At 43.1% G+C, this 24,204-nt stretch overlaps 2 protein-coding genes across 2 annotated transcripts; both read left to right on the top strand.

The window, feature by feature from the left end:
- Positions 1-18,150: 18,150 nt before the first annotated feature.
- On the top strand, positions 18,151-20,733 carry LOC119770029. Its single transcript, XM_038264108.1, has 2 exons — positions 18,151-18,429; positions 18,583-20,733. Exons 1-2 carry the CDS (start codon positions 18,151-18,153, stop codon positions 20,731-20,733), a joined length of 2,430 nt encoding a protein of 809 aa, XP_038120036.1.
- Positions 20,734-21,755: 1,022 nt separating this feature from the next.
- LOC119770026 lies at positions 21,756-23,470 on the top strand. Its single transcript, XM_038264101.1, has 2 exons — positions 21,756-22,332; positions 22,515-23,470. Exons 1-2 carry the CDS (start codon positions 21,756-21,758, stop codon positions 23,468-23,470), a joined length of 1,533 nt encoding a protein of 510 aa, XP_038120029.1.
- Positions 23,471-24,204: the final 734 nt, after the last annotated feature.

The following is a 24,204-nucleotide window of genomic DNA, read 5'->3' as shown; positions in this document are numbered from 1 at the left end:
ATACTGCTGCAGAACCGGTCATCAGTCTATATTGGGTCATGGGTCATGTGTGTGGCGTGCGTATGTGCGTACACACTGATCGTTGTGTTGTGAGAGAGGACCGTGAGTGTAATTTGGATCGGCCCTCAGGGTTCCTGATACCAGTCAACCGGTTCGTTGATGATCCATCCCACGTTGCGGAATTGATTGAGATTTCGCGGTAAATGTGGGTGTTCTTTGGAGTTGCGTGGGTTAGGGAAAGTGCTCCTTGACGCGTGCGACATGTTGAACACGTGTCATGTTAATGCTCCATCGGGAAATGGCGTTTTTTTGGTGTTACGAAGAACAAATGTTGCTTGGGACCAATATGGGTGCAAATCCCCTGGTTGACCCGCGACGAGATTGTCCACTCTCGCGGACGTTGCGTGCACGAAGTAGTGTGTTGGCCAATGTACGGATGCGTACGATAATTGTGGTGTTGTTCTGTTGTATGAGTGTAATGTTTAATGTAGTACAAATACCTACGGATTACAAGTATTTGCCCTTGTGGTTCTGTGTGGGGATAAGCAGTCGACGAGTGGCAAACCTGATAAGATCAAGATCGTGGTCAGGTTACAAGGTTTCCAATCATGTTGTAGCAAGTTTCGATTTTCGACTCGAGGTTGGTTTCCACACGTCTCAGGAGAATGCGGGTGGCCTCAACTGTTTCACAAATATATCCCACCTTGCGGTGAAGTCGAAACAGAGAGTTGTTCTTGCAATTTTCATAGAACCAAAACATTCCTGGGTTGTCTTTCAGCGCTGAAGAGCCGGCAGCTGTGAGTCCAATCCACTTCCAGTGGAAGCTTTTGTCACACTGGTGATTACGGCATTCTTACTAATCAAAATTTTGTTAACAAATCACTTTTTTGCTGGGCAGCGAATGACCGAAAGGTTAAAGCTGCCGGAAATAAAGTAATTAACAACAACAACACTTTTTTGCTTTGCAAAAAGTGGCTCAATGTAGCTTATTTAGCCTAAGGGTACAATATCATTAGATATTTGTGTAACTTTTATCATGTTTAGTAGTAAACAAGTGCATGAACGCTTTACCCCGCCTGGCCGTCTTACCCCCATCTCCCCTACAAAAATCATCATGCCATTTAGATTACCTGTTTAACCTTAATTCTTAAATTATGATCAGTACATAAAGTACGAATCAATATTTTTTTAAGTTAAAATTTTAAGAAAAATTATAAAAAATAATTCAAAACTTATTGTAACATCAAAATATTTGAGATGAAGGATACAGTGATTTTTTACTCAATAAAATTATTATATGTATGACGTCAAACATATTTTGAATCAAGTATCCAGCTCTAATTTTTACAAGTGCTAAGTGTTCGTTTAATATTCTTACCAAAAACATAACGGCTCTAAAACATTACATGAACAAAAAAAAATATGAAGGGCAGCTAAAAATTTACAGTGTAAAAGTTTGGGCAAATAACTAGTTTGTTAGCCAGCACACTTGTTTGCCAAACTCGCAAATTGTTTGACAACAAACTTTTCCGCAAACAATATGGCGAAGCAGGCAAACTGTAAAACGCCAAAACGATGCGTGTCTTGTCTAGTTTGTATGTGGGTAATTCTCTACCAACTCACACGTAATCGGGAAAAGTTCGATTTTTGTGAAACTTTGTCCTAAGGGTAACTTTTGTCCCTGATCACGAATCCAATGTCCGTTTTTATATCTCCTGGTGGAGGGGCGGTACGACCCCTTCCATTTGGACATGCGAAAAAGAGGTGTTTTTCAATAATTTGCAGCCTGAAACGGTGAGATAGAAAATTGGTGTCAAAGGGACGCCCGATTTAATGGCGTACTCAGATTTCCGACCGAGCCACGTAGCCCAGTGGTAACGCTTCCGCCTCGTAAGCGGTAGATCGGGGTTCAAATCCCGGCTCGGACCAACACAACTGGTGATCTTTTCCCTTCTGGATTCGACTGCTTAGTAAAGGGAAGGTAGTGTATCGTTACAAACTGGACCTTATCACGACACCTTAGGGAGGCGACATTGAATGTTAACATTAACCTTAACATGTTAACATTAAGTTGAGAATGAAACTGCCACTGAATCCGCTTTATAATGCCGGCCCCGATACTCTTCAAGGGTGTTCCCCTCAGGAACTGGGAAAGATTTACTTTACTTTTCAGAATTCCGAAAAATGTATTTTCATTAAAAAAACACTAAAAGAGTTAACAAAAACTCTGCCATTTTCCGTTACTCAACTGTAAAAAAATTGGAACATGTAATTTTAAGGGAAATTTAATGTATTTTTCGAATCTACATTTTCATTTTAAAATGTCGTGTTTTTCTAACTTTGCCGGATTATTTTTTATCTACAAAGTTGTAGAGCAAACAATTACCAAAAATTTGATATATAAACATAAGGGGTTTGCTTATAAATATCACGAGTTATCGCAATTCTATACTGAACACACCGGGACTCTCGCGGGTCTCCTTGGACATTTTCGGATCCTCGTTGACCATCATAAACATGCCTCGATGGGGGGTCAGTCAAAAAAAATCAATCAAACCATCCACATTAACGACCCCCGGGTCTTTTGTGGTCTCTATTGCAAGTTTCTGCTCGAACCGAGTCCGAAGGCTTGAATGGGAGGGCACCCAAAACCTCTTTTACTCCAAGGAACCTTCCACCCCAGTGTTTGAACTGACAACCTTTGGATTGCGAGTCCAACCGCCGCCAGCGATTCCACCGGAGTAGGCTTGGTTTGGTGTGTTGTTTGTGCTTATGGCATGGAGACAACTCCTACACCTGGAATGACTTAACGGCCTAACAACCAAGGCCGGGACCGACATTTTACTTCCTCATCCGATGGAAGGTTGCAGCAGATGGGAATCTAACCCAGAATCATCCGCTTACAAAGCGGACAGCGTAACCATTCGGCCACGCACTGCCACTGGGGGGTCAGTCATCATCCACAAAAAAAATCTTAGGCAGATACTTTAGAAATTTTTAGTCAGCGGCGGCGAGAAACAGACGATAGTTCCCTGGAAATATGATTTAAAAAATTGTTAGGCATAAATGTTTGTCCGAAGAAATATTTAGAAAATACTTACCATAGTTTTAGAAATAATCCTGCCACAATTTCTAAAAACAAACCCCTCTTTTCTGGCGAATAATCCAATTTAAACGCGAGAGCTCTAACTCTGATTTAATGTTGACTTGACTCGACTATTTTTTCATTTCGAACTTCAATATTAAAACATTCGAAGGTAACGTGAAATTCACTTGAAACCTAAAGGAAAAGTCAATTGGGGTGAATCCCCAATTGACTTTTCCTTCCTTCCATAATCCCGAGCTTGGGTAAATAACAAGGGAAATGCGTAATAATACCATCCTCTGGTATCAATACCAAATTTTGGTATTCCTGGACCCTTTAAAATTTGTCTTAAGGATTATGCAAGAGCAAAATGTGCTATCATACCAATTAAAGGTATTGTTTTGATATTGCAAAATTGCAGAATTTGTCAATGGTCGAACACCACATATTGGAATTCTTTTGGTATTACAGTGTTTTATCAAATTCCTCTGAAACTATAGGAAAATTTTGACCAATTTTGACAAAATAATTAATTTTGCGCTAAAATAATGTCTCAAAGCGAATGCTTTAATTGAAAACCGGAAATTTCAAACTTGATATTAAACATTTTTGATATACCCCCTAAAGAAATGACTTGAAATTGATGAAAATTTTCTAAGTCAGGATGGCACATTTTGGTATTCTTTTGGTATTACAGTGTTTTATCAAATTCCTCTGAAACTATGGGAAAATTTTGACCAATTTTGACAAAATAATTAATTTTGCACTAAAATGATGTCTCACTTATTTTTCAATCATGTTATTTTGCTTGGGACCAATATGGGTGCAAAACCCTGGTTGACCCGCGACGAGATTGTCCTCTCGCGGACGTTGCGTGCACGAAGTAGTGTGTTGGCCAATGTACGGATGCGTACGATAATTGTGGTGTTGTTCTGTTGTATGAGTGTAATGTTTAATGTAGTACAAATACCTACGGATTACAAGTATTTGCCCTTGTGGTTCTGTGTGGGGATAAGCAGTCGACGAGTGGCAAACCTGATCAGATGAAGATCGTGGTCAGGTTACAAGGTTTCCAATCATGTTGTAGCAAGTTTCGATTTTCGACTCGAGGTTGGTTTCCACACGTCTCAGGAGAATGCGGGTGGCCTCAACTGTTTCACAAATATATCCCACCTTGCGGTGAAGTCGAAACAGAGAGTTGTTCTTGCAATTTTCATAGAACCAAAACATTCCTGGGTTGTCTTTCAGCGCTGAAGAGCCGGCAGCTGTGAGTCCAATCCACTTCCAGTGGAAGCTTTTGTCACACTGGTGATTACGGCATTCTTACTAATCAAAATTTTGTTAACAAATCACTTTTTTGCTTTGCAAAAAGTGGCTCAATGTAGCTTATTTAGCCTAAGGGTACAATATCATTAGATATTTGTGTAACTTTTATCATGTTTAGTAGTAAACAAGTGCATGAACGCTTTACCCCGCCTGGCCGTCTTACCCCCATCTCCCCTACAAAAATCATCATGCCATTTAGATTACCTGTTTAACCTTAATTCTTAAATTATGATCAGTACATAAAGTACGAATCAATATTTTTTTAAGTTAAAATTTTAAGAAAAATTATAAAAAATAATTCAAAACTTATTGTAACATCAAAATATTTGAGATGAAGGATACAGTGATTTTTTACTCAATAAAATTATTATATGTATGACGTCAAACATATTTTGAATCAAGTATCCAGCTCTAATTTTTACAAGTGCTAAGTGTTCGTTTAATATTCTTACCAAAAACATAACGGCTCTAAAACATTACATGAACAAAAAAATATGAAGGGCAGCTAAAAATTTACAGTGTAAAAGTTTGGGCAAATAACTAGTTTGTTAGCCAGCACACTTGTTTGCCAAACTCGCAAATTGTTTGACAACAAACTTTTCCGCAAACAATATGGCGAAGCAGGCAAACTGTAAAACGCCAAAACGATGCGTGTCTTGTCTAGTTTGTATGTGGGTAATTCTCTACCAACTCACACGTAATCGGGAAAAGTTCGATTTTGTGAAACTTTGTCCTAAGGGGTAACTTTTGTCCCTGATCACGAATCCAATGTCCGTTTTTATATCTCCTGGTGGAGGGCGGTACGACCCTTCCATTTGGACATGCGAAAAAGAGGTGTTTTTCAATAATTTGCAGCCTGAAACGGTGAGATAGAAAATTGGTGTCAAAGGGACGCCCGATTTAATGGCGTACTCAGATTTCCGACCGAGCCACGTAGCCCAGTGGTAACGCTTCCGCCTCGTAAGCGGTAGATCGGGGTTCAAATCCCGGCTCGGACCAACACAACTGGTGATCTTTTCCCTTCTGGATTCGATTGCTTAGTAAAGGGAAGGTAGTGTATCGTTACAAACTGGACCTTATCACGACACCTTAGGGAGGCGACATTGAATGTTAACATTAACCTTAACATGTTAACATTAAGTTGAGAATGAAACTGCCACTGAATCCGCTTTATAATGCCGGCCCCGATACTCTTCAAGGGTGTTCCCCTCAGGAACTGGGAAAGATTTACTTTACTTTTCAGAATTCCGAAAAATGTATTTTCATTAAAAAAACACTAAAAGAGTTAACAAAAACTCTGCCATTTTCCGTTACTCAACTGTAAAAAAATTTGGAACATGTAATTTTAAGGGAAATTTAATGTATTTTTCGAATCTACATTTTCATTTTAAAATGTCGTGTTTTTCTAACTTTGCCGGATTATTTTTTATCTACAAAGTTGTAGAGCAAACAATTACCAAAAATTTGATATATAAACATAAGGGGTTTGCTTATAAATATCACGAGTTATCGCAATTCTACACTGAACACACCGGGACTCTCGCGGGTCTCCTTGGACATTTTCGGATCCTCGTTGACCATCATAAACATGCCTCGATGGGGGGTCAGTCAAAAAAAATCAATCAAACCATCCACATTAACGACCCCCGGGTCTTTTGTGGTCTCTATTGCAAGTTTCTGCTCGAACCTAGGAGTCCGAAGGCTTGAATGGGGAGGGCACCCAAAACCTCTTTTACTCCAAGGAACCTTCCACCCCAGTGTTTGAACTAACAACCTTTGGATTGCGAGTCCAACCGCCGCCAGCGATTCCACCGGAGTAGGCTTGGTTTGGTGTGTTGTTTGTGCTTATGGCATGGAGACAACTCCTACACCTGGAATGACTTAACGGCCTAACAACCAAGGCCGGGACCGACATTTTACTTCCTCATCCGATGGAAGGTTGCAGCAGATGGGAATCTAACCCAGAATCATCCGCTTACAAAGCGGACAGCGTAACCATTCGGCCACGCACTGCCACTGGGGGGTCAGTCATCATCCACAAAAAAAATCTTAGGCAGATACTTTAGAAATTTTTAGTCAGCGGCGGCGAGAAACAGACGATAGTTCCCTGGAAATATGATCTAAAAAATTGTTAGGCATAAATGTTTGTCCGAAGAAATATTTAGAAAATACTCACCATAGTTTTAGAAATAATCCTGCCACAATTTCTAAAAACAAACCCCTCTTTTCTGGCGAATAATCCAATTTAAACGCGAGAGCTCTAACTCTGATTTAATGTTGACTTGACTCGACTATTTTTTCATTTCGAACTTCAATATTGAAACATTCGAAGGTAACGTGAAATTCACTTGAAACCTAAAGGAAAAGTCAATTGGGGTGAATCCCCAATTGACTTTTCCTTCCTTCCATAATCCCGAGCTTGGGTAAATAACAAGGGAAATGCGTAATAATACCATCCTCTGGTATCAATACCAAATTTTGGTATTCCTGGACCCTTTAAAATTTGTCTTAAGGATTATGCAAGAGCAAAATGTGCTATCATACCAATTAAAGGTATTGTTTTGATATTGCAAAATTGCAGAATTTGTCAATGGTCGAACACCACATATTGGTATTCTTTTGGTATTACAGTGTTTTATCAAATTCCTCTGAAACTATAGGAAAATTTTGACCAATTTTGACAAAATAATTAATTTTGCGCTAAAATAATGTCTCAAAGCGAATGCTTTAATTGAAAACCGGAAATTTCAAACTTGATATTAAACATTTTTGATATACCCCCTAAAGAAATGACTTGAAATTGATGAAAATTTTCTAAGTCAGGATGGCACATTTTGGTATTCTTTTGGTATTACAGTGTTTTATCAAATTCCTCTGAAACTATGGGAAAATTTTGACCAATTTTGACAAAATAATTAATTTTGCACTAAAATGATGTCTCAAAGCGAATGCTTTCATTGAAAACCGGAAATTTCAAACCTGATTTTAAACATTTTTGATATACCCCCTACAGAAATGACTTGAAATTGTGGAAAATTTTCTAAGTCCGGATGGCACATTTTGTATTCTTTTGGTATTACAGTGTTTTATCAATTTTCTCTGAAACTATGGGATTTTTTTTACCAATTTGGACAAGATGATAACTTTTGCGCTAAAATGACTTGAAAAAAAAAAAACAAATACTTTGAAAAACGAGTCAATCGAAAGATTATTGAATTTTGGTTAATTTCAATCCAGTTTTATTTTAATAACACTTATTTTTCAATCTTGTTTTTTTTTTCAGAATCTTCAAGAACTTCATGCACAGGCCGTTCATCAATGACAAATGCATTCGGTGTGGTGAAGAATATCGATATTCTTCACCACACCGAATGCATTTGTCATGTTGATCACTAAGAACAACATGGAATCATCAGGTGAGTAGATTTGGCTGTTGCATATGGATTTTTTCACTAACTGCAACTGCTGCACTAAAAATGGTATGAAAATACCAAATTTTGGTATTACTTGTGCAAATATCAGCGACCAAAATGTGATCTTGGTTGCCCAGTAATAGATGGTAAAATACCATCAAATCACACCAAAATCATGTATGTGGAAGACCACAGGAATACCAAAATATGATTTTCCAAGGGCGCGGGAATACCTAAAAATTAAACCATGGCAATACCAAGTTTTGGTATTCAAGCAATGTTCAAAAATTCAGAAGACCTCAACTTGGTATTGAAATGGTTTTATTTTGAGGTATTATTTTACTCTTGGAATAACATGGTTTGGTATTGTTGTGCCCTTCCATATACTAGACTTTGGTATGATTTCATGGTATTTTACCATCTATTACTGGGCAACCAACATTTTGGTCGCTGTTATTTGCTCAAGTATTCCCGTGTTATTTACCCCTGCTCGGGATGGGTGTAGGTAGCTGATGAGGTTTTCACGTGCGTTTATAATGAAGGTCATGTCTAAGTCAAAGGAAAAGCATGTTACTTCATTGTGTTAGTTTTTGGATTAGCTCACGTGAAAAAGCATGTGAACTTGTTGGTTTTTTTCAGTGTACGAAAAAAAGTTTCGAAAAAGTTATATTTTGCGTTTCTCTTTCTTTCGTCCGTGTCTGTCACGGGTGACCATGAACGGACATGAAAGTCCCTTTGACATCCAATTTCTATCTCATCACCGTTTCAGGCTGCAAAGTATTGAAAAACACCTCTTTTTTCGCATGTTCAAAAATGGAGGGGGTCGTACCGCCGCTACGTCACGAGATAGCAAAAAACGGATTCGTGATCAGGAACAAAAGTTACCCCTTAGGACAAAGTTTCAGATTTACCCATGTGATAGTCTAATACACAGAAAAAAAATAATGGTAATATTCATCAGGAAATGATGACAGATTTTGTGGCAAAAAAATGATTAATTTTACCCCAAAAAATTATCAATTTTCATCAGTTTTTGAAGAATATTCATCAGGTTTACATTTTTTATGTAATATTACTCAAAAAAGAGGTAATATTCAACCTACCAAATTTTCAACATTCTAAAATTCAACTTTTTTTTCTGTGTACCACAGACAACTAATACGTCCTGGATTGTGGATTTAGCCACAATTGTGCGGTACATCGTATGCTTGCCCGAGCAGGGGTAAATAACACGGGAATACCAAATTTTGGTATTACTTGGGCAAATAACAGCGACCAAAATGTGCCCTTGGTTGCCCAGCAATAGATGGTAAAATACCATGAAATCATACCAAAAGCTTGTATGTGGAAGGGCACAACAATACCATACCATGTTATTCCAAAGGTAAAATAATACCACAAAATAAAATCATTTCAATACCAAGTTGAGGTCTTCTGGATTTTTGAACATTGCTTGAATACCAAAACTTGGTATTGTCATGGTTTTAATTTTAGGTATTCCGCGCCCTTGGAAAATCATATTTTGGTATTCCTGTGGTCTTCCACAAACATGATATTGGTTTGATTTTATGGTATTTTACCATCTATTACTGGGCAACCAAGAGCACATTTTGGTCGCTGGTATTTGCACAAGTAATACCAAAATTTGCTATTTTCATACCATTTTTAGTGCAGCAGTTGCAGTTAGTGAAAAAACGTAAATGATCCTTATGCAACAACCAAATCTACTCACCTGATGATTCCATGTTGTTTTTAGTGATATTCTTCACCACACCGAATGCATTTGTCATTGATGAACGGCTGTACTTGAAGTTCTTGAAGCTTCTGAAAAATAACAAGATTGAAAAATAAGTATTATTAAAATGAAACTGGATTGAAATTCACCAAAATTCAATAATCTGTTGATTGACTCGTTTTTCAAAGTATTTGGTTATACTAGTGGGTATATCACAAAAAAAAATTAAATCAGCTTTAACATTTTTGGGTTTCAAGTCAAGTTAGCGCAAAATTAATTATCTCGTCAAAAATTTATAAAATCCATAGTTTCAGAGAAAATTGATGAAACCTTTCAATACCAAAATAATACCAAAATGTGGCATCCTGACTTAGAAATTTTTCCACAATGTCAAGTCATTTCTGTAGGGGGTATATCAAAAATGTTTAAAATCAAGTTTGAAATTTCCGGTTTTCAATGAAAGCATTCGCTTTGAGACCTCGTTTTAGCGCAAAATTAATTATATTGTTAAAATTGGTCAAAATTTTCCCATAGTTTGAGAGAATTTGATAAAACACTTTAATACCAAAATAATACCAAAATGTGCCATCCTGACTTAGAAAACTTTCCACAATTTCAAGTCATTTCTGTAGAGGGTATATCAAAAATGTTTAAAATCAAGTTTGAAATTTCCGGTTTTCAATGAAAGCATTCGCTTTGAGACATCATTTTAGCGCAAAATTAATTATTTTGTCAAAATTGGTCAACATTTTCCCATAGGTTCAGAGGAAATTGATAAAACACCTTAATACCAAAATAATACCAAAATGTGCCATCCTGACTTAGAAAATTTTCCACAATTTTAAGTCATTTCTGTAGGGGGTATATCAAAAATGTTTAAAATCAAGTTTGAAATTTCCGGTTTTCAATGAAAGCATTCGCTTTGAGACATCATTTTTGCGCAAAATTAATTATTTTGTCAAAATTGGTCAAAATTTTCCCATAGTTTCAGAGGAATTTGATAAAACACTTTAATACTAAAATAATACCAAAATGTGCCATCCTGACTTAGAAAATTTTCCACAATTTTAAGTCATTTCTGTAGAGGGTATACCAAAAATGTTTAAAATCAAGTTTGAAATTAACGGTTTTCAATGAAAGCATTCGCTTTGAGACATCATTTTAGCGCAAAATTAATTATTTTGTCAAAATTGGTCAAAATTTTCCCATAGTTTCAGAGGAATTTGATAAAACACTTTAATACTAAAATAATACCAAAATGTGCCATCCTGACTTAGAAAATTTTCCAAAATTTTAAGTCATTTCTGTAGGGGGTATATCAAAAATGTTTAAAATCAAGTTTGAAATTTCCGGTTTTCAATGAAAGCATTCGCTTTGAGACATCATTTTAGCGCAAAATTAATTATTTTGTCAAAATTGGTCAAAATTTTCCCATAGTTTCAGAGGAATTTGATAAAACACTTTAATACTAAAATAATACCAAAATGTGCCATCCTGACTTAGAAAATTTTCCACAATTTTAAGTCATTTCTGTAGAGGGTATATCAAAAATGTTTAAAATCAAGTTTGAAATTAACGGTTTTCAATGAAAGCATTCGCTTTGAGACATCATTTTAGCGCAAAATTAATTATTTTGTCAAAATTGGTCAAAATTTTCCCATAGTTTCAGAGGAATTTGGTAAAACACTTTAATACCAAAATAATACCAAAATGTGGTGTTCGACCATTGACAAATTCTGCAATTTTTCAATATCAAAACATTACCTTAAATTGGTATGATACCACATTTTGCTCTTGCATAATCCTTAAGACAAATTTTTAAGGGTCCAGGAATACCAAAATTTGGTATTGATACCAGAGAAAGGTATTATTACGCATTTCCCTTGTTATTCACCCATGCTCGGGTGTGCTACTCTGTAATTTAGCATTGTTGTTCTTACCTCTGTCCCTGTGCAATAAGCAACTAGAAATGGTTGATATTTGTCATCTCCTTTCACTAATCCAATTTCATCAATCTTTATTTCTTTTTCTGAAAAAAATAAAAATAAAAATCAAACTTTTAACAAATTATCTAGGATTTCTGAAGTATCAACACACAACGAAAAAAAAAACTGTTTGATCAAAAAGTTGGTTCGTTGCATTCAGGGTTGTTAAAATATCAAAATATCAGCTCTCAGCAACTACAATTATCCCGCCTGAATAATCATGCCTCAAATACAACTGCTCTTCTCTCCTCATTGAAACTCTCAGAGAGATTGAGAGACTCAGCGGTGAGAGCGCATAGTCGAGGAAAAGGGGAGGAGTGATAGAGAGAGAATGACATCGCTGGGAATCTCGAGACAGAAAAAAAAATCTCACAAGCTATAGTGACGGCCGCTATACTCTCGGATATTTTTGGTGCCGAGATAATCTATTGATAGCTTTTCTATCACTTATTTGCAACACTTGTTGCATTAAAAGTTCGCGTTGGTGAATATTCGTAGACCGTTGATTTTTTGACATAGGACTATGTCTCTACTTACTATATTGGGGGGCCAGTTCAGAAATTCGATCCAAAGCGTCACTTTTAAGCGTTAAAAAAGGGGACATTTTGAACGCTTATATCTTTTTTCCCTGTGAATCAATCCAGATGGTTGTACCACCAATCGAAAGAGGAAGACTTCAGCTATTGTTTAACTACATAGATAGTCTGACTAAACATAGTTAAAGCACTTAAAACATGCAATCAAAATGAGTAATTTTTCAGTACAAATCGGACAGATGACCAATCAGAGCGAGCGTATGCATTCGAGACCGCGCCCCTTTTGTGCCGTTCTCCGGCTGTGCCGCTATATAAGCAGAAAATTTCGCAAAAGCAAGTCACTTTGGAACGAGCACTCGAACTGTGCACGTCGGGCCGGCGCTGAGCAGCAGCAGCAGCGGCCAATAGAAGAAGAGGACCAGCAATCAGAAGGAAGAACCACCGGTAGCAGAAGGAGGAAATTCGAGCGAAGCGGACGGCGTGGAAGTCGCTATGATGCGGCGGTTCTCATGAAAAATGGCCAATTCGACAGTGGTGAAAAAAAGCTGGAGTGGCCGGTGCCCACGAAGAAGGTTCCCCCGGGGCCTGGGGGACATTTACAGAAATATACGAGTTGTGGCAATATGGGTATCAAAATTCATGGTTTTAGTGGCCACAACCTGGAGTGGCCGGTGCCCTCAAAGAAGGTTCCCTCGGGGCGTGGGGGGACATTTACAGAACCATACTAGTTGTGGCAATATGGGTATCAAAATTCATGGTTTTTGATACTGAACATAATAATGGCCATTTCGACAGTAGTGGCCACAACCTGGAGTGGCCGGTGCCCTCAAAGAAGGTTCCCTCGGGGCGTGGGGGGACATCTACAGAAACATACGAGTTGTGGCAATATTGGTATCAAAATTCATGGTTTTTGATACTGTACATGAAAATTGACATTCCGACAGTAGTGGCCACAACTTTGAGTGACCGGTGATCTCAAAGCAGGTTTCCCCGGGGCCCGGAGGGTCTTTAACAGAACCATACGAGTTGTGGCAATATGGATATCGAAATTCAAGGTTTTTGATACTGAACATGAAAATTGACATTTCGACCTTAGTGGCCACAACCTGGAGTTGCCGGTGCCCTCATGGAAGGTTCACCTTAGGAGAACATTTATGACAATTTTGCCGACAAATCTATGAAACAAAATAAAATAATCTTATTTCAGATTTCACTAGCAATCCAAAAACACATTCAAATTGTTTGGTACTATGTCTTTCGGTTATGTCTCTGACATACCATCTTGAACTTTTTTCATTTAAATTTGGAAAGATTTTGATAATATCATGCATTTATCCTTGGGCATGAGTAAGGACCTTGACGCCGTTAGCAATGTTGGCTTTAAAATAAAATTTTGTGATAATATCACTTCCCCCCTGCCAACATTTTTGCCATGCGAAGCGGGCCTCGACGCTGTGTCCAGGTTTATTTCCCAGCTAGGAGCCATCAGTGTCTTAAGAGGTGGTTCATGAAGCAAATTAGTCGTCTCCCACCCCTTTTAAATGAAATGAACTCTGAAACCAGCGCTTACTCACAACAGAAACAGAGGCATCTGTAGGGTTCTATGCGATGCAAGTCTATCTATTATGTATAATGTATTATGTATAAGAGCAACCTTACCAGCGTGAGTATTAGGCCGGTTTTAGCGTTTTGTAACGCGTGTTAGTAACTTTGCTCCCACACCGGTCGTTGCTAAATGGGTTGCTAAACTAAAACGTAACGCGTCGGTTGGGAGCGAGTTACCAAATCTAGCAACGCGCTAGCAACGCAACTAAAACTTGGAACTGTCAAAGTTCAAAACAACAATCTGCCGGTTTGCTCGGTTTCATGTGTTTAGAATGTTGTGCGGCAATTAGATTTCTTGATAAATGTTATCAGGACCGAAAAAGTGGAATACGAGGGCCTTCTTGAGAAGGAACCGATACTGTTCGAAGCTTTAGCCATATTCTGCAGCTAGTGTCGTCGGTTTTGACTACTGCATAGGCAGCGGAATCGGGAAGATGAGAACGGTGCGATGGAGGTGTTAGTGCTGTGGGGCAAAAAGTGGGTAGGAAGTGGCCGGTGAATCGGAATAGTGGCCAGTTGAGCACGGATTAGGGGGTGTGTTTGAACGTTGTTGGTAAAGGAGAGGTGTTGCTGGAAAAATTCCACGAAGGAGGAGTTCAGTGGCGAGATCGGATCGGGGTGGATTGGGGAGAACGCTGATCCAAAAAAAATGGTAAAATGATCGAAGAACGGGAGCAACCGAGCAATGAGATGGAAAGATGTCAATGTAAAATTCCGTCCAGCTCAACTTGAAACGGATCCAACACGAAAGTTTCTTTAAAATCTTTCCCGGTTGCGAATGTGTCCGCATCAAAACAATCGGAGGTTTGCCAGGTTCAAAATATTTACCAATTGCTTCCACCCTTGGACCCATGGTGTAGGGGTAAGCGTAGTTGCCTCTCACCCAGTCGGCCTGGGTTAGATCTCAGAAGGGTCCCGGTGGCATTTTTCGAGATGAGATTTATCTGATCACGCCTTCCGTCGGACGGGGAAGTAAATGTTGGCCCCGGTCTAACCTAGAGGTTAGGTCGTTAGCTCATTCCAGGTGTAGGAGTCGTCTTCCTGGGTCCTGTCTCGGTGGAGTCGCTGGTAATGCAGTTGGACTCACAATCCAAAGGTCGTCAGCGGTTTGCAACAATCAAGCCTTCGGACACCTATTTTCGCTGTAGAGCGAATAATTAGATTTTGAATGCTTCCACAAACGGCCAAAAATGAACCTTTCTATCAGTAATACTACGCACGGTGTCCAAAATACCGTTATTATAAAATAAAAATACCCCTTTGAGATAAATACACCAGTTGATTGGTATGACCCCAGAGCACCTCTGGGTGAAATATGAAAATCTTTGTCGGGCCAGTTTTCAAGTTACGCCCTTTTAAAAATGTTAGTACCGATTTTTCATGATTTCCTCATAAAAGCGAACTCAAAATCCACGGTTAATTCATCAAAATTTCACTTCTTGTATATTATACAAGCGGACACTATTGTCCCAAATCATTATTATTATTTAACAATGTGACGTAAGCGCCCCATGTCTGAATTACGCTCTTAAGAGATGTTATTATCGACTTTTTTTTATTAACTAAAGAAAGTTGTTTGAAATTGCCGAATTATGACTATCTGAGCATTATTATAACATGTAAACGTCATTTTTTATTCAATTGGACTATCTTGCAATGTGACGTAAACGACTGTTAATTCTATAATAAAAGTTTGGTAGAATTTAAAGGAATTCAGATCTGCAACTAAACCCACATAAATTCCTCTCAATTTGATCTCAAAACTATTTTCCACTGTTTGCATGCTACAAATGACTTAGTAGCCAAATTTGGTACACTAGTACAAAAGTTTTAAAAGTGCCCATCCATAAACGTCGTAACTCAAATTAATCTGCCATTGCTTTCAAACAAATATCCTATGTTTTACTAGTTGAACATAGTGCCTAGATTTTTATTCTTAACTAAAACCTATTAATCGATCACAATCTTTAATAAAGAGTTTTCGTAGATTATGGACAACCCACAGATTATCTCAATTCAATGAATAAGTAATTATAATAATTATAAATATAATCCTTGCAGAATAAATAAGCTCTACCAAACTTTTATTATAGAATTAACAGTCGTTTACGTCACATTGCAAAATAGTCCAATTGAATAAAAAATGACGTTTACATGTTAAAATAGTGCTCAGATAGTCATAATTATGCGTTTTCAGGCAACTTTCGTTCGTTAATAAAAAAGTCGATAATAACATCTCTTAAGAGCGTAATTCAGACATGGGGCGCTTACGTCACATTGTTAAATAATAATGATGATTTGGGACAATAGTGTCCGCTTGTATAATATACAAGAAGTGAAATTTTGATGAATTAACCGTGGATTTTGAGTTCGCTTTTATGAGGAAATCATGAAAAATCGGTACTAACATCTTTAAAAGGGCGTAACTCGAAAACTGGCCCGACAAAGATTTTCATATTTCACCCAGAGGTGCTCTGGGGTCATACCAATCGACTGGTGTATTTATCTCGGAGGGGTGTTTTTATTTTATAATAACGGTATTTTGGACACCGTGACTACTAAACCAAAAATAGAAAATAAACTTGAACAGAAAATGAAAATAAACATGAACATTTTATAAATACCAAGCAGCCTTGCAAACAAAAATAAAATGTTAAATGTTTCCGATTAGCTTCAACAAAATTAGATAACATTTTCCGGGTAGGTTAAGTTTTTGTCTAGTTTTTAAGGATTTAGATTTTATGCCTTTATTGAACATGCTTATAATAATTATAATGTATACATTTCTTTTATATGTCAAATGGTATGGTTTGATGCTCTTCATCTTTGTTATATTTTTCGATTTATTATTAACTGATTACATTTATTTTATTTACTTCAAATTGTTTTACATTATTGCATTGAATAGAATATGTTTGGTTGCAGAGCAAAATTGACTCGCCACCCTGCCGTGTAGCATAAATTCTCTTGCTATAATTTGCGTACATACACGGCAGGGCGGTGGTAGTGGTAGTCTTGATCGTCGCGATCACGCGCACTACTGCACCGTTTTTCTCCATTCTGCTTCACACTGCCTGGGCCAAATTACCAGTCGAAATAGATCGTCATCGCGGTCGGATCGCGTTGAGAGGAACACTTTTGTTTACTTCTTGGACTTAGGAAATAAAGTCTCGGTCGGTCTGAATAAATTTTGTAGTTTTATGAAGAAAAGTCGTTTCTGTGTTTTTACCTGTGAAGAAGAAAATACTTACCGTTACTTACCCGTTTGATCACTGCGAACCCTGGTCGATTCCGCCGTTCTCGTGCGCTTTTCTGGTGTTTGGTTCAGCCTGCAAAAAAAAAGAAGTTTCCGCCATCGAAGTTCGGCCTGCTGTGGGGATAAAAGTTACTGCTGCCGCTGCTGCCGGAACTGAAACCCGCTGGAAATACTTACCTGGAACCTACAAAAGAAAGAAGGAAGAAAGCGGGACGGGAACGGGACAGACAGGATTTGGAAGGAGTTTGGGACAAGGAAGGACGGAACGCAGAGGACGACACACAACGCACGACGAAAACACAACGTAGAAATTAGACGTCCAACGAACAGGATAAAATCAGGTGAGCGCGGATTTCGAGGTTGGCCAATTCACCGGCCGAACATTGGTGCCGTGACCAGGATTGGTACCTCGGGTGGCCCATCGAACGCCATCGCGATCATCTGCGCGCTGAACGAGTTCGCCATCGCTGCTGCGGAGAAAGTTCGCGGCCATCGCGATTGTTTTGTTTTGGCGCTCAGCAGTAGCAGAGTTCATCGACCGGAGAGGAAAGTTCAGCGACCCCGCGCGGGTGAAGAGGACATCCATTAATACGTGCACGGCCTGGTGACAGGCTCACACGGTTAGTACACTTGTCCCCAGTTTTTTCCGTAACTGGTGTCCTCATTGCGCTGTTTTCAACTTTCTCGGTGCTGCTTTTAGCGACTTCTGCTGCTGCTGAGGTTCTGTTGGACGATTGCTGGACGATCACGAGCTGTTTGGACCGACCGCTGGTTATTTCGGCGACGATTTGAGTACGGAAGGTACTTGTGCCGTGCTGCTGGCCTGTTTGGCCATTGTTAACCCGTGCTACGGGTGTTGTTTGTTACCGGGGGCGCGTATTAAGTTACGGATCTTTGCAAGGCCTGTACAGCCAGGCTCACAGGGTGAGTACTCGGCTGGAATTTCGTTGCTCGACGGTGTTTGCAATATTTCGCCTTTCTCGGTGGACAACGCGCTGCTCTCGAGGGATTTTCGCTGTTCTTCGGCGACGTCATCGCTGCGGCTGTGCATCGGCCGGCGGAGAGTTTTGGAGAGTATCCTGTTGGGCGTTAAACATACAAGGCTTTGTTTAATAGGCTCACAGGTGAGCCTCTTTCCAACTCCCTAGCGATTGTTTGTGTGGTGCTTCGCTTCGCTCTCTTTTTGCAGTTCAGTTGCCCTGCGTCACCATGCCGAAGAAGGTGTCGTACAAGCTGAAGATTCGCAACACCATCCTTGCGTCTCTCAACCGCGCCGACAAGTTCCTGCAGAACTTTGTGCTGGAAAAGCACGCCGATCAGGTGCAGTCGCGGCTCGATGCGGTCAACCAGGCCTGGGCGGAGTTCGAGGCGCTCCAGCTTGAGATCGAGACCATCGAGGAGGAGGACCTCAAGGAAGAGGATGATGCCACAGCCATGGAGGAGGAACATGAGCGAGTCCGAGAGCAGTTCGAGGGGTTGTACCATAAGGTAAGGGCAGGGTTGAAGTCGAGGTTGCCTTCTGGGGATGCTTCTGGGTCTAGCGCATGCGTTGCGCGTGCCGGCATACAGTTGCCGAAGATCACTTTGCCGAAGTTTAGTGGGGAGTACGATGAGTGGTTGCCTTTCCACGACACTTTTAAGTCCCTCATCCACGAAAACGTTGATTTGACCGCGATTCAGAAGTTCCACTACTTGCGAGACTGTCTTATCGGTGAGGCCAAGAAGATGATCAACTCGAGTGAGTTCAGCGCCAAGAGCTACCAGGTGGTCTGGAACTTGTTGGTCAAGCGACATGCCAACAAGTATCTCCAGAAGAAGCGCTATGTCAACGGGTTGCTTCAGTTTCCGCGAGTGAAAGGGGTGTCGTCGAGTAGCATCCACGACGTGGTGGATTACTTCAGCCGTTGTACGCAGATTCTGGACCAGTTGGGCGAAGTGACCGGTGGCTGGGGCGTGATGCTGACGCAGTTGTTGGTGTCGAAGCTGGATGACGTGACGCAGAAGGAATGGGAGGCGTTGGCAGCCAAGAAGGAGGACCCGCAGTTCACCGACGTGATAGCGTTCCTGGAGGAGCGGACGAAGGTCTTGGATGCGGTCGCAGTTGATCAGCTGTTGGGCAGTCAGCGTGGTTCTCCCTCCGTGTCTTCAGTTCCAGCAGCCCAGCCCAAGAAATCTTTCCCGAAGCTGACAGTGAACGCCGCTTCCGACTCTTCCTCTCCGAAGTGCAGGATGTGTAGCGGCCCACACTCGCTTTCGAGCTGTTCGGACTTCAAGAAGTTGTCACTGGATGGTCGTAACAGGCTGGTGTTGTCGAAGAGGCTCTGCAGAAATTGTCTGTGGGGTGGCCATTTCGTGAGGGACTGCATTGTCAGAAGTCGCTGCTCCAGTTGCAGCGAGAAGCACAACACATTGTTGCATCCTGTTGGTAGACCTGGTTCCGGTTCCACTCCGAACGCTGCGGTAACGGGAGATTCACAGGAGGGTGGTTCGCGTTCCTCGACGGCGCCGGCAGCTCAAACGCAAGCGGTGACGAGTTTGGTGGCCACAATTTACGCTGCAAATGTGGCAGCGGAGTCGCGGAAGGTCCACGTGTTCCTGTCGACGGTGCTCGTGGCAGTGAAGGATTGCCATGGCCGGTTGCACACCGCAAGAGCGTTGCTCGATAGAGGGTCGCAGGCGAATCTGATCAGTGAGCGACTGTGTCAGATCTTGAGATTGCCGCGGAAGAAGGTGAGCGTGCCGATCTCCGGCGTCGGAAGTTCCCGTATGCAGGTTTATAGCTCGGCGATTGTCTCCTCGCGTGTCACCAACTATACGGTCCCGATGGAGTGTCTGGTGCTGAAGAAGGTGACGGAGGACCAGCCGTCAGCCACAATTCCGATCGACCAGTGGAACTTGCCCTCTGACATGGTGTTGGGGGATCCCGGATTCCACAAGCGAGCTCCAATCGATTTGCTGTTAGGGCTGGAGTTCTTCTACGAGTTCCTGTTGCTGAATGGTGGCCGGGTGCAGATCCAGCGGCCGGGAGAAGGTCTTCCGCTGTTCGTGAACACGGTTTTCGGTTGGATAGCTGCGGGAAAGACCGATCTGGGGAGTCTAAACCCCGTCCCGAGCTGTCACGTCTCCGTCAATGCGACCCTGGAGGAGAAGATCGAGCGTTTTTGGACGATTGAGGAGCTGCAGGAGGCACCGAAGCGGTCACAAGAGGAACAGGACTGTGAGGAGCATTTTCAGGCCACGTTTTCACGCGACGTCACGGGTCGATACGTGGTGCGACTTCCGAAGCGCATGGGTTTCGAGAAGATGGTCGGCGAATCGCGAAATATGGCGGTGCGGCCGCTGATGCAGTTGGAGCGGAGGCTGGGCAAGGACGAAAGCTTGCGAAAGCGGTACAACGAGGCGATTCAGGCGTACTTGGATCAGGACCACATGAAGGTTGTTTCGGAGGAGGAGTTGAAGGGCGACAAGCGGCTTGAATGCTACCTGCCTCACCATCCGGTCTTCAAGGAGTCCAGCACGACGACGAAGATCCGGCCCGTGTTCGATGGTTCTGCCAAGACGACGTCGAATTTCTCGCTGAACGAGGCGCTGATGATTGGTCCGGTTCTCCAGGACCCGTTGTTCGATTTGGTGTTGCGCTTTCGGAAGAAGCAGGTAGCCCTGGTTGCGGACATCGAGAAGATGTACCTGCAGGTTAAGGTCCATCCGGACGATACCCCTCTGCAGCGGATTCTGTGGAGGCCTTCGCCGTCGGAGCCAATAAGGACGTACGAGATGCTACGCTACGGGTGACGTTTGGGTTGGCCCCATCGTCATACCTAGCCACGCGCTGTATGCAGCAGCTGGCGCAGGACGAAGCAGAGGTGTATTCACGTGCGAAGGAAGCACTGTTGCGTGACTTCTACGTGGACGATTTCATCGGCGGAGCGGACTCCGAAGAAGAAGCGCTGTTGTTGCGGCAGGAGCTGGAGCAGCTGTTGCCGAAGGGTGGATTTAGGCTGCGCAAGTGGGTGTCAAACGCCACAGGGGCGTTGGCAGGGCTGGCTGCAGACGATTTGGGTACGCAGACCACGCTCAGTTTCGACCAGGAGCAGGTGAAGACGCTGGGAATAAACTGGCAGCCAGGGCCAGACGTTCTCGGCATCGATGTCACGGGTTTGTCCGTGAATGGGCAATGGACCAGACGGAAGGTCTATTCGGTCATTGCCCAACTTTGGGATCCAACTGGGATCACTGCTCCGGTCATTTCGTGGGCCAAGATTCGAATGCAGCTGCTGTGGGTCGCGACTCAAGGCTGGGACGACCCATTGAGACCGGATTTGGCCGGGAGGTGGACTGAGTTCTAGCAGCAGTTGCCGGAGTTGTCGAAGATTTCAGTCGACAGGTGCGCTTTCGTGGAAAATCCGGTCCTTGTCGAGTTTCACGTGTTCGCGGATGCGTCCGAAGCGGCCTACGGAGCGTGCATCTACGCTCGATCGATCAGCCCGTCGGGGCTGGTCAAAATTTCGCTGTTGGCGGCCAAGTCACGTCCCGCAGGGTTGAAAAAGGTCACCCTGGCGAGGTTGGAGCTGTGTGCAGCTTTGATGGCAGCAAGGCTGTGCCAGAAGGTCGTGCAAGCCCTCAAGATGGAGGGCACGGAGAGTTGGTTCTGGTCGGACTCAACAGTCGTGCTGGCGTGGCTGAGGTAACCGTCGTACGTGTGGCCCACGTTTGTTGCGAACCGAGTCTCGCACATCCAGGAGTTGACGAAAGGGCATCGCTGGAACCACGTCAAGGGGACTGAAAACCCAGCGGATCTCGTTTCCCGTGGAGTCATGCTGAAAGATCTCGTTGGATTGCGGCTGTGGTTCTACGGACCAAAGTGGTTGGAGTCGTTCGAGGAGTACTGGAGCAGAGTGAAGCATTTGGAGGTCGACGAGCCTGCTGAAGAGTTGCTGGAGAAGAAGAAGAACGTGCTGATCGTGTCTGCTTCCCCGGAACCTCACCCGCTCATCGATCGCTACGGCAGTTACTGGAAGCTGCTGAGGATTACGGCGTACTGCGTGAGGTTTGTCCGGAGATGTCAGCGTCGCAAGCAGCCCCCTAGAACCCCATTTCTCACCGTTGGAGATTTGAAGGAGGCAAAGTTCGCTCTCGTGCGCGGCGTGCAGCAGGAACCCTTCGCCGCGGAGATCAAGGCGCTCGCAAACCATCGACTCGTTCCGACTCACTCGTCGCTGAAGCTGCTCAACCCGTTTCTCGACCAGCAGGGCATTCTGCGCGTTGGTGGCCGGCTTGGACTCGCAGGCGAAGCGTACTCTACCCGACACCCCATGATCCTTCCCAGCAGCAACGTTTTCACGCGACAAATGGCGGTCGCGTACCATGAAACCTCGCTCCACTCTGGCCCCCGTATGACGCTCGCTCAAATTCGACACGAATTTTGGCCATTGAACGGCAAACAATTGGCAACTTACACTTTTCGCAGCTGTGTGCGCTGTTTCCGTACCAACCCTGTCCCTATAAACCAACCCCTGGTCAACTCCCAAAACCTCGAACAATTCTCTCTCGCGCATTTACCGTCACCGGCGTAGACTATTGTGGCCCTGTCTACCTGAAGCCCGTACACCGTCGAGCAGCTGCGCAGAAGGCGTACATCGCGGTCTTCGTGTGCTTCAGCACGAAAGCGGTCCACCTGGAGCTGGTGGGGGACTTGACCACCGCTGCGTTTCTTGCTGCCCTGCGTCGTTTTGTTTCTCGCCGAGGTCTACCGTCCGAGATCCACTCGGACAACGGTCTCAACTTCCAGGGAGCAAGCAACCACCTGCGCGAACTGTACGAGCTGCTTCGAGACACCAAGGTGATCACGGAGATCACCAGCGAAGCGTCCCGTCGTGGGATCGAGTGGAAATTCATTCCACCGAGAGCGCCGAACTTCGGCGGCCTATGGGAGGCGGCCGTGAAGTCGGCCAAGACGTCACTCGTCCGTGTGCTGGGTCAACGACAACTTTCCTTCGAGGACATGGCGACCGTCCTCACCCAGATCGAAGCGGCCATGAATTCGCGCCCGCTTACCCCGTTGTCGGAGGACCCGGACGAACTGGACGTGCTCACGCCCGGGCACTTTCTCGCCGGATCGTCGCTGCTAGCGATTCCGGATCCGGACTACACGGACATCCCGACGAACCGGCTGCAACACTACCAGCAACTGCAGCAGCTGGTGCAGCAACACTGGAAGCGGTGGAGGCGGGAGTACATCTCGCAGCTCCACAACCAGAACCAGAAATTCCCGCAAGCGACCCAGCTGAAGGCTGGACAGATGGTGATCCTCAAGGAGGACAACAAGGCGGCAATCGAGTGGCCCCTCGCGCGGATTGTCGAGGTCTACCCAGGCCCCGACGGCGTCGTCCGCGTGGTGAAGCTGCGTTTGCCGAACGGTGCGGTCTACAAGCGGCAGTCCGCACGTATCTGTTTGCTGCCGTTCGAGAAGGACTCGACGGTGCAGCTCACAAACGCCTTCAACCCTCAACCGACACAAGGCGCAGCGTAGGAGGAAGATCGCCGTCAACCGTCAACCCTGCGGCGCAACGGAGTTGGTGAAGAAGGCGTCAAGAAGAAGTTTTGAATTTTTTTGAAGTGCTAGTTTTAAGTAGGTTTAGTTTTTCAAATTAGCGTTTAGATTTGTCTAGTTTAAATTCTTAGAGAATTTAAGGTGGCCGGCATGTTTGGTTGCAGAGCAAAATTGACTCGCCACCCTGCCGTGTAGCATAAATTCTCTTGCTATAATTTGCGTACATACACGGCAGGGCGGTGGTAGTGGTAGTCTTGATCGTCGCGATCACGCGCACTACTGCACCGTTTTTCCATTCTGCTTCACACCAAATTACCAGTCGAAATAGATCGTCGTCGCGGTCGGATCGCGTTGAGAGGAACACTTTTGTTTACTTCTTGGACTTAGGAAATAAAGTCTCGGTCGGTCTGAATAAATTTTGTAGTTTTATGAAGAAAAGTCGTTTCTGTGTTTTTACCTGTGAAGAAGAAAATACTTACCGTTACTTACCCGTTTGATTACTGCGAACCCTGGTCGATTCCGCCGTTCTCGTGCGCTTTTCTGGTGTTTGGTTCAGCCTGCAAAAAAAAAAAGAAGTTTCCGCCATCGAAGTTCGGCCTGCAGTGGGGATAAAAGTTACTGCTGCCGCTGCTGCCGGAACTGAAACCCGCTGGAAATACTTACCTGGAACCTACAAAAGAAAGAAGGAAGAAAGCGGGACAGGAACGGGACAG

This window comes from Culex quinquefasciatus, chromosome 1 (assembly GCF_015732765.1).
Source record: "Culex quinquefasciatus strain JHB chromosome 1, VPISU_Cqui_1.0_pri_paternal, whole genome shotgun sequence".
Taxonomy (NCBI): Eukaryota; Metazoa; Arthropoda; class Insecta; order Diptera; family Culicidae; genus Culex; species Culex quinquefasciatus.
This window is presented reverse-complemented; position numbering and strand designations above follow the sequence as displayed.